Source organism: Lactuca saligna, chromosome 1 (genome assembly GCF_052625555.1).
Source record: "Lactuca saligna cultivar CGN05327 chromosome 1, ASM5262555v1, whole genome shotgun sequence".
In the NCBI taxonomy this organism is placed as follows: domain Eukaryota; kingdom Viridiplantae; phylum Streptophyta; class Magnoliopsida; order Asterales; family Asteraceae; genus Lactuca; species Lactuca saligna.
Genome location: NC_136417.1, coordinates 8,646,515 through 8,660,785, shown reverse-complemented (window position 1 = coordinate 8,660,785; position 14,271 = coordinate 8,646,515). Strand labels below are relative to the sequence as shown.

The window sequence follows — 14,271 nt, the reverse complement described above, 5'->3', positions numbered from 1 at the left end:
TAGAATGTATGGTCTTAACCTTAACGAGTCTTGGGTCTCCAGCTCAGTTTGCATTAAGGAATATGTATTCAAATTCTTTTCCCACAATTTAGAAAAAATATTTCGCAAAAGCCAAGATTTCATAGTGTTAAATTTGTAAAGACTATCGAAGAGTGAAGTATTGTGAAGAGTAAAGTAATATGCTTGAAGCTCGTCATCCCTTAAGGAAGTCAAAATGGTTGTTTGGGGTTGTTGCAATGAAAACCCTCGATCCAGATGACAAGTCAATCGTATTCATTTAAAAAAATGGAATATCATTGGTGGTGATGTTTTCAAGGATGAAGCTCTTTGAGGGGTTTGCCATCATCAATCCAAGGAGTAACTCTTACTTTATACTATCTCTTATTTCAAAAGGTGAAGGATCTATCTCTCGACACCAAGCCATCTTATAGGGTGTGTTACCAACATCATCTCCAAGACTCTTGTATGAGATTCAAAAAAGCGTTGCCTTCGGTTATTAATATTCTTGATGGGGGCTCATGATTAATAAAGTTACATATGGGGCTAGAAGGAGAAGACAAATTATTTTGGTAAAGATCGGACTATCGTCAAATGGAGGGTTCATAGTTTACCACCAAATCTTTTGGTAAGACCGGTTTATGGTCGGAACACTCCTACTCCAAGACTAAAACAATAGCCTTGGAGAACAAATCACCAATCTCTATGAAAGCAAAAACCTATCAATCTCTATTAAATTGGTCCGATTGTTTTTGACAATACATCAAACCAAACCTCTCCATAGAGTCCCGAACTTCATTAAAGACTCCAAAAAATCACATATTCACTTAAACAACGCCAAACAAAATCCAAAAGCAAGTTCCAAAATTTTATTTGTACCATATCTTGTGGGGAGTAAACTACATGTAATCATGGCATTTCGATTATAGCTTTATAGATGCATAGATGTAATGTAAAATGACCACTACCTTGTACTATGATATAGTGACATGCCTAACATGTCATCAACCAACTATAAATACTCGAGACTAGCTCATCATGCAAGTAAGATCATTACCAACTATAAAATACTAGAGACAGTTATCCTCATTTTGTGTAGATTGCAAAGAAAGCATACATCAAAGAGAAACCAAAAAATACAAACTACACTAATGATTAAAGTATTTCTCAATTACAAAGATGTAATAAAACAAGTCACCACAGTTCCTAAATCAGGGGAGAGTTGATGCTGGGGAATCTTGATATCCCGTGATGCCCACTATCCGAATTCGAGTGTTTGGCTGCATAATTGGTTCCAAGTAAAAAAAAAAAATGAAATTTATTCACTCAGATACTATAATATTGCTAGACATGCATACAAATACAATACCTGTCTGTGACCAATATTCCTCCTGTAATTCTTCTTCTTCTTGTACTTGAAGACCACCACCTTTGGATCCAAACCCTATACAGTGTGCAATAAAACCAATAAGCTATATATGAGTGTTTCTTTTTTACTCAATGCAGAAAGAACAACTTAATACATTAAGTCCTAGTTGTTTACAGATTTATCATTTATCCAGCAGTTACTTAATGGAAAAAAGAAAAGTGGGGACATAGAAAGAAAATTAACAAGATGACAAAATACCTGTTCCTCCACCACAGCATGTACAGCTGCATTAGGCACCACAGGCTTCCCAATATATGTGCTAGTTTTTGTACCAACGAGCAACACCTTGTTCAGAATTATCTACATATACCAATTTGAGTTAAATACTAAAGTATGTTTCAATATAATTATATGATAAATAAATTCAAAACTACTACGTTTTGGTAAATATCTTTTCACAAAATGAAGTTAATGTGCTTGCAAACGACACAAGTAAACTTGAAAAAAAGAAAGCCAAGTCCAAATGAAGGCGATAAAAGAAATATTTGATGCTAAATGAAAAAAAAAAAGAAAAAAAAAAAATACAATTCAAAGTGAATTGATAAAGAAGAAAGAGTCCATAAGGAATTGCGCTTAAGGCTTACTTTGTCATCAACATTTGCACCCTTCAGCCTCTGTGTATACAGAAAACGCCCTGGAAAAACAATATATTGTCGACCCCCAATCTGCACAGCAATCAAAACAAAAACAATTAATCATCCAAAACCTCCATAATCTACAAAAGCACACATGACAGACATATAAAATATATGTTGAAGGGGTACGATCATAGAATAAGATGATGTGAATTCAACAAATTCACATCAATTTTGCATTTGAAATGAACAAACGCAAAATGCAGCTCATTTACATGAAAACCACACAAGGTATTATAGACATTAGATCAATTCATTCCATCATCTCCTATCATTCTCCCATATCGTCGATTCTAACAACCCTGGAAACCCTTCTCATTATCGATTTTATATACACAAAGTCTAGTGCCTGGAAACCCTTCTCATATCGTCGACAAGGGTTTCCACCTATATTTCGTGTTCTTGGTGTTCTATTTTGCTTATAACAGAAATTGCAGTGTTACATAAGAGGGGAAAATGCTAATGTCTCATAAAAAAATTAACTCACCATGACAACGGCGAACACTTCTTCCCCTTTCGATTCCGGCGGGGTTTCTTCGACAGGCTGTGACTCCACGGGTACAAAATCTTCTGCAACGGCTTCTGATTCAACAGATGGAGTTTCAGTTACGGAAAGCCTTGGAACAATCGTGGATGAAGATAATGGTCTGTGGTATGAAGGAGAAGTGAAACTGAGGGAAGAATTTGAATGAGGAAGAGAATGACAGAGAAAACTGAAGGGAGTTGGTGTTGCTGAAAGAGATTTTTTGTGGGTAAAGATGGATGTGATTGAAGGAGAGCAGGAAGATGAGGCACAAGAGAAGCTCATCGCCATTTTCGAAGCTTTGGTTGCTCGATTTGTCTCACAATTCGCCTCCGACTCCTATCTTATCCAACGTCCAGCACATTTCATTATTTCAATATAAAATGTATAATGCACCCCCCCCCCCCCCCCCCCCCCAAAAAAAAAGAAAACGTATCTACACTTTACTCGTTCAAGTTTTAGTTTGGCACGTTTTAAGCTATAAATGAAACTTATTTACATTTTAGTCCAACATTACACATTGTTAGAATGGGAATAAGACTAATTAAGGTAATTAACTTTTCGATTTGTTCACATGTAAGTAATTATCTTTTATTTGTACACATCTAGGAAACAAACTTTTTGAAACTGTTCACATATGACCATTATGATCTGTTGTAGCAGGTTACCTCCGGCTATAGTAGGTCATAATGGTTAGATGTGAACACTTTCAACAAGTTCGTTACCTAGATGTGTACAAAAGAAAAATAGTTACACAATTATGAACAAAACCAAAAGTAAGAGTAAATTACACGAATGGTCCCTATGGTTTGGGGGAATTTATGCATTTGGTTCCTAACTTATTTTTTAAATTCAGATGGTCTTTACTGTTTTGTTTTGTTGCGTTTGGTCCATGTCTTACCTAAAAAGACTAGTGTGTCCTTATTAATTTAATTTTTTTAAATTAATTTTCTTATTTATGTATTTTTTTTTATATGTTTAAAAAAACTAATAGATCTCACATATTTGTATCTCCTCACCATCCTATCTTGCATCATCCTAAACTTGTATTTCTTTTCCATATTTAATGACAACGAAGTCTTCACCATCTATTCTTTATTGGTCCTTCAACTTCAACGAACCAACACCACAACCCAATAAACTGAAGAGACCGTGGGTTATGGTGTTTGTTCGTCAGAGTTGAAGGACCAAAAAAAGAATAGTGAAGACTTCCATGTCACTAAAGATTGAAAGAAAATAGAGGTTGAAGAGGATGTGAGATGGGATGGTGACCGGTGGGACCCAAATTAAATTTCTCAAATGTGGTTTCATATTTACGGTAAGGAGATACAGATATGTGAGGTCTATTAATTTTTTTAAACATATAAAAAAACATAAATAAGAAAATTAATTAAAAAAATAAATTAATAAGGTCATAATAGTCTTTTTAGGTAAGACAGGGACTAAGCGTGCAACAAAAATAAACAGTAGAGACTATCCGAGTTAAAAAGAATAAGTTAGAGACCAAATGCACAAATTCCCCTATACCATAGGGACCATTCATGTAATTTACTCTTACTTTTGGTTTTGTTCATATTTAGGTAACTATTTTTTTTACACATCTAGGTAACGAACTTATGAAACTGTTCACGTATAACTATTATAACGTGTTGTAGCTGGATGTAACCTGCTACAACAGGTCATAATGGTCATATGTGAACAATTCCAAAAAGTTTGTTACCAAGATGCGTACAAAAAAAGATAGTTACCTATATGTGAAAAACCCGAAAAGTTAATTACCTTAACAAGTCATATTCCCTTGTTAGAATACCTTCATCAAGAATTCAAGATCACCATAAAACATTTTTATCCCAGTAAGTTTCATTTTTAAAAGTTAACTGTATTAAACCCGACAAGTTAGGATAATTGAGGGAAGTTGTTATCAAAGATATAGTTTATAAAACAACACCATCAACATGTAATTACAAAATAATTTACAATAAATATCCCTAAACACGAAAAACAACAATAGTGTGATAAGTGTAAGGTAAGAGAAAGTAAACCTTAATATTTATAATGGACGATCAACTTGATTAATCTATTTTTCAAAACCAAATTACAAAAAAGTTTTTTTGCAGTAAACCGAAATTTTGGTACAAAAAAAGTATCACATACTCTTAATGAAGAGGAACAGGTATTGTATTATAGGTATAATTACATGATCATAAACATGAAGGACATTAGATTAATTAAAGAATACTTACTTGAAGGGTTTGATTTAATCATTGAACGTTGGAGATGATGCCCTACTTTGATTATTTTCACTTCTGGTAATGGTGCATCGATACTAATCCAAAGGATAGATTATTAGTATTACATACATTATCATGGTGTTTATAAGGAGAGATTGCAGACGAAGAGGGATATAAATTTGATCATTGTTTCTCCGAAATAGGTTTCTCTCATAAGTAAATTATAGAACCATACAAACTTGGTCCCAAGTCACGGATGAATGTCATATTCATATTATATACAACTAATCATATGTACCCCCATACGTCATCATGGCAAATGTTATTGTATACAATGTAATTGTACCTAACACATAAAATCATTATCAAAATAATATAACGGCCATATATCTCATATAATCATCTCAAAACTCAAGTGTATCAAATGTTATAATGGTAAAACATATCCCATAATCTCAAATACAAAGTCCTCTATCAGTGTTTACAAATCAAGTCGGCGCCTTCCCGCGATCCTCGCTGGTACCTGAAACACATATCACATAACACGGTAAACATAAATGCGTAGTGAGTTCCCCAAAACACCACATACAACACATAAGCCACTAGAGGCTATAACTCGATATGACCCTCCGGCCAATGTGTCTCAATAGGAACCTCCAGTCCCGTAGCTCGTTGGACCCTCCGGTCCGGTCTAGCTCGTTGGACCCTCTAGTCTGGTCTAAATCGTTGGACCCTCCGGTCTGGTCTGATCGAGGATCCTCTGGCCTCATGAGTCGTTGGACCCTCTGGTCCGGTCTATATAACACATAGCATACATATAACACAATGCACATAAATCTCAAACATACACATACACATAAGACCCTCCGGTCTGCACATAGATACCACTCTAGGTAATGTATAGTGAGAAGACTCGCCTCGTATGATGTCTAGTAACTCACGTGCTCGATATCCCCGAACTCGAAACAATGACCTAGACCCTGCGTAATCATATAAAGTAATTATCTCAAATCAATAACGACTCTCAAGGCTAGACTAATCCCTTCCTATGTTCTCTCGGAATAAAAAACCATTTTACCCCTCTAATGATCCAAAAGTCCACATGTTGACCAAACCTCAAAAGTCAACAAAAGTCAATTGTATGGAGGTACGCGGCACGTACCAACTCTGTATGCGGGGCTACCTCGTGGTCATCCAGAATTAGGGAACTCCACCCCCTACGCGGCGCATATTGGGATTACGCCCATCGTAAGTCCTAGTTTCATAATTTCATGATTTTTGGTCTGAATAGATTAAGACATAAGCTCATATCTCAGATCCAAGCAATCTATTGTCTCTTAAGCCATAAAGTCGAAACCTTTAAGCCCTTGCATGGTTGTAAAGGTCACCAATCACTTCAACACACATATCCTCTTTCCCCATTAAGCCTTAATCTCATGCATGACTTAATCTTAACGTCCAAGATTGGATTTTTGTTGATCTACAACACAAAATACACTGAAATGGGGTAGATCAAGGTCCATGGAGTTCCTTTGCTCAAAAAGTCTCCACATTTGGGACTTAAACCCTAAAAAGGCTCCTATATGATGTTCATAATAAAAGCGGAGTAAAGTTTGAAGCTTTTTACCTTTGTGAGAAGCTCCCTACTCAGTTTAGCTCAGATCTTGTAGCTTGGACTCCAATCTTTCCTCTTCAAGGTCTTCTCTTCTTCTTCACAAGCACACAATGACACTTTCAAGCTCAAATACACACACAAGTTTAGAAAGAAGGTTTATCTCTTTTAGGGTTTCACTCTCTGGAAATTGTGGCTGGGATGGAGGCCATAACATTCCTTTTATAGTTCTCATGTCTCATTTAGGGTTTTGAGTCTTGGCCCATTACGCCCATCATAACTATGGTACGCCCAGCGTACCTGGGTAGAGTCCGCGTCAAAGGCACGCCCATGGGTACACGCAACGTACACTTTAGTATGCCCAACGTACCCACTGGTCACCATTTTCTATTTTGAGTTAATTTTGACAACTTGGAAAAGAAGAAGGATTAAAGAGATATACTTAAATTTCAGGATGTTACATCATGTCTTCATGTTTCCATGCGCAGGTTTTCCTTCTTTCTTTTAGGAACTTTATTATATATTATTCTATGTTTTCTGGTATTGAGGATCCTATGAGTACTTTCGCATCTGGATCCTTAAGGTCCAGGAGCACTTTTTTTGTATCTTGTCTTCTGCTTCTAGTACATGTTGTCCCCTTAGCTTTATTTGTTATGCTTATCGTAGGATTATGGAAGTCTTCATTGAGGTCTTATAGCATTCCTTGGACTTTTGTTGATCACTTGTGATCTTCACTATCCCCCATGTGGTGGGCATCTGCACACATTGATGGTATTGCCTTCATGTCATGGATCCGTGGTCTACCTAATATAACATTATAGGAGGATAATGTATCAATTATGCAACAGTGTTGCATGTAGTTTACCACCTCTATGTAGATAGGCAACTTTATTTTGCCTACCGTATGTTTTGTTTCACCATTGAATCCTATTAGCATTGAGGATCTTTTGACTATTTCAGACTCTGCGATGTTCATTCTTTTTAAAATATACAACAATATAATGTTGACTGAGGATCCTCTGTCGACAAGGATCATTCTGACAAAATGGTTGGCGATATAAAGAGTGATCGCCAATCTGTCGTGGTGGGGATCATGGATGTTTGTATATTTGTTTCGTCAAAGGTGATCTACTTCTCGTTCGTGATTGACGTATTCTTCGGTGGTCTTTATTTTTTCTATGTTTTTGACACTTTGGCATGCCCTTTTGCCTCAAAATAAGAGGTACCACAAATGTCAAAACCTTCAGAGATAACATTGATTACCTTGGCGTCTGCAAGAGGGGGTCCTGGTTTTCCTAGGATCTTATGAGGATCCTGATCCTTTTCTTTGGATCTTTATTTCCTTCTCCTAAGTATCTTTTTGAGGTATCCCTTGCCTAGGAGGTAGTTGATCTCCTTCCTGAGGGCTATGCAATCTTCTGTAATGTGACCAAAGTCTTCATGGTACGCATACCACTTGGACTTATCTTTCCAGGCAGTGGACCTTTCTCCTTTTCTTGGCCATCTCGCTTTGTCGCAAAGATCGGGCATAATAAACATTAAACCTGAAACATCCACATAAAAACAATAGTTATTGATCATGGGAAATTCTTCTTCCCCTCCTTCATCTTCAAGGGTATTAACCATGTGATGATCACATTTGGAATATGGTTTTGACTTATAGAATATTTGGACTGAGGAGTTAGCCTTTCTGTTGAGGTTATCGTATGAGTTTGGTGGGTGGCTCTTTTTTTGGATCTCCTTGTCTTCTTCGAGCCTGATGAACCTTATTGATCTATTTCTTAATGCGTCCATTCTTTTGCATGGAGTCATTACAAGGTCTTCGTAGAAATGAGAGTCATTCTTTAAGCCCATTTTGAAGGCTTCTACAACAATTGCCATATCAATGTTGGGGATACTCAGAGCCTCCCTACCAAACCTGTTCACAAAATCCCTAAGGGATTCCTTAGGATCCCGAATTGCCCAATAGAGATCATTAGTGATTTTTTTTAATGTTTTGTTACAAGAAAATTGATTTTTCAAAAGATTAAATAAGTGATCAAATGAGGTAATCGGGTAAGGATGAATGTTAAGAAGCCATTTTAAGGCTGATCTTGTGAGGGTCGAACCGAAACCCTTGCACAGGCAAAGCTTCCTTTAAATGTGTGGGAATGGGGGATGATCTTCATTCTTTCCCTGTATCGTGCCACATGTTCTTCAGGATCCATAGTTCCATCGTAAGGCTTCATGCTGGGAGTTTAGAAGCACTTTGGGACTTCAATATTAGCTATCATAGGAGCAAACCTTAAGATCCTATGGCCGGTGGGGGATACCTCTAGTATAGGTTTGACCACTCTGGGTACACTTGAGATCATCTGCCTTAACTGCTGAAGTTCCTTGGCCATGCTCAAGTTTATTACTGTACCAAGGTCAATAAAGTTAGTATTAAAAGAAATATCATTCACGAAGTTACCAGGATCCTTGTTATTGCGAGTGATGAAGACTTCGCCAGGATCCTGGATCACATGGGCTCGGTCGTTTGGAGTTGGACCCTAAGTGGGAGCAGGTGTTGGTGTTAAGGATCCTATCTCCCTACAGTTTTCTGAGGATCATGTATTGTCAAAGTTCATGATCTTTGGTTGCAAGATCAAGGGTGTTGCTTCTTGGGGTTTATGGATCTCTACCCTCATTCTTTCCCTTTCCTTGAGCACCGTCCTGTTGTCCTCCTGTTGCTGAGTAACTTGTTGTTCCAATCTCTTCATCATAACAAAGAGCTTATTTTTGGAAATCACCACAGGAGGATCATGAGATCCTTTGGTAGTGAACGGAGAGGTGTTTTTCTTTGATGCATCATAAGTCTTTTTAGGAGCTCCACTTGGAGGTGGTGGAAGGTTTTTAGAGGAAATGGGAGGAATAGAGGAAGATGATAAGGTAAACATGATTTTTAAACGATTGTGAACACCACGACCCTATGGTGGACGCCAAATTGTTTTGGTAAAAAATTGATCAGGTATTATTCAACCAAACTATGTGAGAGACTTTGGTGTTTAAGGTAATACAAGTATCGAATAATGATCAAAGTAAGACAAGTGAGTTACAAGGAAAACCTTTGATCCTTTATCAGATCTCCAACATAAAACCTTGAGAGGTGATAATGATCATCTGCTTTGTTGTTTTTATTGATTTGAATATAAGATTACAAAAATTATGATGGTAATTCGAATACAAATGTAGTAGTAAAGCTAACGTGTCTGTAGTGTGGGGATTACAAGTGTATTTATAGTCTACACTAAGCAATAATAAGTTTGATATTCTGGGATCCTCTCGATTAAAAATTAACACGTTGGTTTGACTTGGTATTCTCGGATCTCTTGCCTGATTGAAGTACTTCCTCGTTGAGAATAGTCTCGTGTTGACTAATTTTGTACATGTGAGAAAAAAATAAAAATATATCGGTTAGAAGTGTTAGGTAATAATCAATGGTTAGGAATCTGAGAAGTGTTCAGGATCCTGAAAGATCTTGAAGATCAGGGATCCTAAATAGAGATGAGGATCTTAGCCTAACACTAGTGATTGATGATAGATCGATTACCACTATCATCCATGAAAGAATAGGGAAAAGAAAAGAGAAGACGGGGAGTAGTAGCTGCAATTTTTTGGGCTGCCATCACAACACAAGTGCATGATGAGGGTTAGGAAGAACATAACATACTGATGAATTGGAAATGTTGAAAAAAATTCCAAAGACTACTTACCTGCAACTGAAATATACAAATCATATAAAGAAGAAAAAAAGAAAAAGAACCATTGTTCTCGTTTTCTTTACATTCAAACCTGTAAAATCAGAATCGAAGGAGTAAGAGCTGGGCATATAATTTTTTTTCTTTTGAATTATAACTTGCACAGAGAGAGAGAGAGAGAGAGAGAGAGAGAGAGAGAGGCCCCATATTTTTTATTAATAAAACTTTAAATTAAATAGACAAAAATATAAAAAAATGTATTTTAGTCTTTTTAGTTTTTTTCGAGGGACCAAAACCATATACAAACATAGTCAAAATGACCACCAATCCAAAAAATTATCATTTAGATCAAATTTCGGAAACAACTACATACTAAAAGGACCGCTTTTGCCGTTTTGTCTAAGATAAAATGTCACTGATGACTTTTCGTTTGTAACATATGGTGAGTTGCTCTTATTATGGCCACCGTTGGCCACTAAAATCTCTCACGATTCAGAATCCTGTCAATCTCTGTTCAATTTCGACAAAACTCCCCTCCTAGGGTTCAGGTAGTTGACTACCTATCCATTTCAACAATTCTTCCCTCTTTCTCCAATTTCCGATCCTTCAATTAAGGGGAATCAATTTCAAGTGTCGTGAATCTAGGGTTAATCAGATCAATGTAATATACTAGAAATATAAACAAACATTGCACATTTGATGGCACCAACTAATTCGTCTTCATTATCTTACAATGAAGATTGAGGGTTTTGCGGTGTCTTCATCATCTCCTTATTCGCTTCGAACCGGTTGTCTTGTTGATGGCAGCGCCGAGGATTCTGGTGGCGGAGTCCGAAAGGTTGATGAGGGATGTAGAGCCGGGGGAAGATTCCCCTACTAGTAAGAAGCATGTAGGTTCTAAATTGGAAAGGACGTTCCCTCTGACTAGATGGGAATTCTCGATGGCTTTGGGCGTTTTCTTGGTTTTTTCGATCGGTTTGTTCTTCATTTATCAGACAATGCCAGCTGCTGATGGTAAACTTAAGCTGCCTAGATCCATATCAGATCTTCGAATCTTGAAGTACGTACCCAAATTCTTACTTTTTTGCTTTATTACAATCTTAACTATTGCTGATCTGAATTTAGTTGCTTGGAATTATACCTGTACTAGGATTTCTTATGATTTTCTTCTTTCTGTAAGCTGGTAATCATGTGGGTGGTAAGCAATATGAATTCTTTTGGTCGTGGGTCTAGTCAGTGTCTATATATCCTTCAAAATGGTGATACTAAACTGATGTACTTCTTATGTAGTGATCTGCCTTAATGTATAACATATAATTTTCAAGGTTAACACATGAGAACATAAAAAAGAAGATAGTTTTGGCCATAGAGGCAAGATAAAGGACACTCTTTAGGATATTCAAAGGACCCTAGAAAATGTTTTTACTTCAAAGTCCCTTACACACCAAATCTCTGTTTATGGTATTGTATCTTTTCTTCATTCATTGTAATGGTAACCTCAAAATGTTTGTATGTTTTTTTTTTGTTTTCAGAGATCACCTTGGGGCATATGCAAGCATTAATCCAACAAAATTCATTGTAGGTTACTGCTCCACTTACATATTCATGCAGACATTTATGATCCCAGGGACAATTTTCATGTCACTGCTTGCTGGAGCTCTTTTTGGTGTTATTAAAGGCATCTTCTTGGTTGTGTTTAATTCCACTGCTGGTGCTTCATCCTGCTTTTTCCTGTCAAAGCTAATTGGAAGGCCCATAGTTTACTGGCTCTGGCCAGGAAAGTTAAAATTGTTTCAGACAGAGGTAAAAATATTAAAATTAAAATTACTTGTCCAAGTGGCAAATGCTTTTTTCTGTTTTCTAACTTCTCAGTTTCTAAATCTTAATCCCAGGTAGCAAAACGAAGAGACAAATTACTGAATTACATGCTGTTTTTGAGGATAACTCCAACTTTGCCAAATCTTTTTATTAATTTGGCATCACCAATTGTTGATGTACCATATCATGTATTCTTTTTGGCTACAGTTGTTGGCCTTGTCCCAGCTGCGTATGTCACTGTCAGAGTAAGTCATTTCAAATAGCAATGTACTTTCATTTGAAAAATCTAGCTAATTATAACAATGAAAATTGTCAACTTTTGAAATTGTGAAATATTGCAGGCTGGGCTAGCACTTGGTGATCTGCATTCGGTTAAAGATCTGTATGATTTCAAGACATTATCAGTGCTTTTCTTGATTGGCTTCATCTCCATACTTCCAACAATCTTGAAGAAGAAACGGATATATGAGTAATCTCTCTCTGTCTTCTACACATGTCTGTAATATAACTATTGCACACTTACAAATGTTATACAAATTTAGAGTGGTGAATGGAAGAGAAGAGAAGAAGGCTATAATTTATTCCGTAAAGCATAACAGTTGTTATAATCTTTTTGGTGTTCCTATTGAAAAAAAAAGAAACTGGCAAATAGAGTTGAAAAGTTCTTTATAGATTCTGAGATATAGATATATGTACTTCTCTGTAGAAGCAAATCAGGATTTTGTTTTTTAAAATTTTCTTTGTGTTGAAAAGTTGTTTATAGCTTCTTGCCTTTTGTTTCTGCCTTTTTGTTTAGCTTTTCATGTAAGACTTGAATTTATAGATTGGTATCTTGTGAATTTATATCTCAACTCTTCCACTTTGGTAGTCATGTGATGTGATCAGCTGGATACTCTATGTCTCTCCCACGTATTGTTGGACATTTGTAACACTTTTAATAATCTTCCTGCTTCATTATGTCTTGTTAACACATACATATATAAATAAATCCATACATATTTTAGCCTTAAGGAGTTAGAGGTTAATATGAGAGTATATGATGTGGATGATGACAATCGTGACTTTTGGGATAGTGTAAATTCCGTGTGTTAAAATTGTTTTGGTCGAATTTAGAATTTGTTAAAGAGGATTTGGAATTAGAAGAAATTTGAGACCGAAAGGATTGTAAGGGGAAATTTGGATTTGATTTTCAAAACAATTTATCGATTAGTAAATTAAATGTGTTTTTGACAAACTTAAAAATACTTTTTTAGAATAACTTTTCCATTAGAGATTTTAAAAAGCATGTAAAATCAAACTTTTAAAACTGTTTTTTAACCATAATTGCTTCAGAAGAAAAAAGATTTAAAGCCAAATGTTTTTTTTTTTTTTTTTTTTTTTTTTTTTTTTTTTATTGGCTTTTGCCATTTTAGAAGCTAATTTAAACATTAAAAAAAAAACTCTTTTACCACCTATATAACACTACATACATTCTTACATTTTTTTTTTGTCCATCTCAAACTTAAAGAACACACAAGCATTACCATTAGTTAGCAACCAACCACCACCTTTGACTGCCATCACCTCCTACAGTCGATGAACCGCCGCCGCCTCCTACCGCCATCAGATCCACAAGTTCCGGTTGGCTCCAAATCTACAATTTCAGCTTTAGATTTACAATTTTCCTCTTCAGATCTACAATTTCAGCTTCAAATATACAATTTTCGTCTTCAGATCTTTTATTTCCGACTTCAGATCTTCGATTTTCTCCTTCGGATTACGATCTCCGGCGAGCGATGATAACCACCACCTTCCTCCATCACTGTCGATCACCATTTGGTTTTAGATCTGAAGTCAAGAAGTTGTTTCAGCTTCACTTTCTCTCTCTTAAACACAAAACATATCAGATCTGGTGCAATTTGGTTAGATATGATAGTCGACCTTATCACCATCGATCACCACCTAACATCAGTTATTGTGTTTCGTTGGAACACCAAAAAACATCACACTCTGCTCTGAAGTCCAGATCTAGTTCGTCTCCAGATCTTCGACATCTAGATCTGATGGAATACAAGAAAACTTCTCCGATTTGCTTCGCCGGAACAATAGATCTGATGGAAATCACCACCAACAGATCTGGCATCTAGATCTGATGTTACCACCGTCGATGTGACTCTACCTCTACAACAACCGATGTCGCACCACTGTTGTTGGTGCCTACCATCAGTGCTCATGGATAGGAAGCAAGGGAACAATCTCAGATCTGGATATTGTTGGAATAGTGTCTAAGGCTGCAACTATATTAGGCAAGTATTTGATCCGGTTGTG

General features: G+C 36.3%; 2 protein-coding genes across 2 annotated transcripts; one reads left to right on the top strand and one right to left on the bottom strand.

The window, feature by feature from the left end:
• Positions 1–1,033: 1,033 nt before the first annotated feature.
• On the bottom strand, positions 1,034–2,949 carry RPL21C (Ribosomal protein L21). Its single transcript, XM_078994586.1, has 5 exons — positions 2,549–2,949; positions 2,011–2,091; positions 1,625–1,726; positions 1,367–1,441; positions 1,034–1,277 (listed from the first exon to the last, which is right to left on the bottom strand). The coding sequence occupies exons 1-5, from the start codon at positions 2,873–2,875 to the stop codon at positions 1,209–1,211; spliced, it is 654 nt and encodes a 217-aa protein (XP_078850712.1). The 5' UTR covers positions 2,876–2,949; the 3' UTR covers positions 1,034–1,208.
• Positions 2,950–10,594: 7,645 nt separating this feature from the next.
• LOC145046210 (putative membrane protein At4g09580) lies at positions 10,595–12,807 on the top strand. The gene is made up of 5 exons (XM_078994531.1): positions 10,595–10,694; positions 10,886–11,206; positions 11,679–11,949; positions 12,039–12,209; positions 12,306–12,807. The coding sequence occupies exons 2-5, from the start codon at positions 10,947–10,949 to the stop codon at positions 12,435–12,437; spliced, it is 834 nt and encodes a 277-aa protein (XP_078850657.1). The 5' UTR covers positions 10,595–10,694; positions 10,886–10,946; the 3' UTR covers positions 12,438–12,807.
• The last annotated feature ends 1,464 nt before the right edge of the window (positions 12,808–14,271 follow it).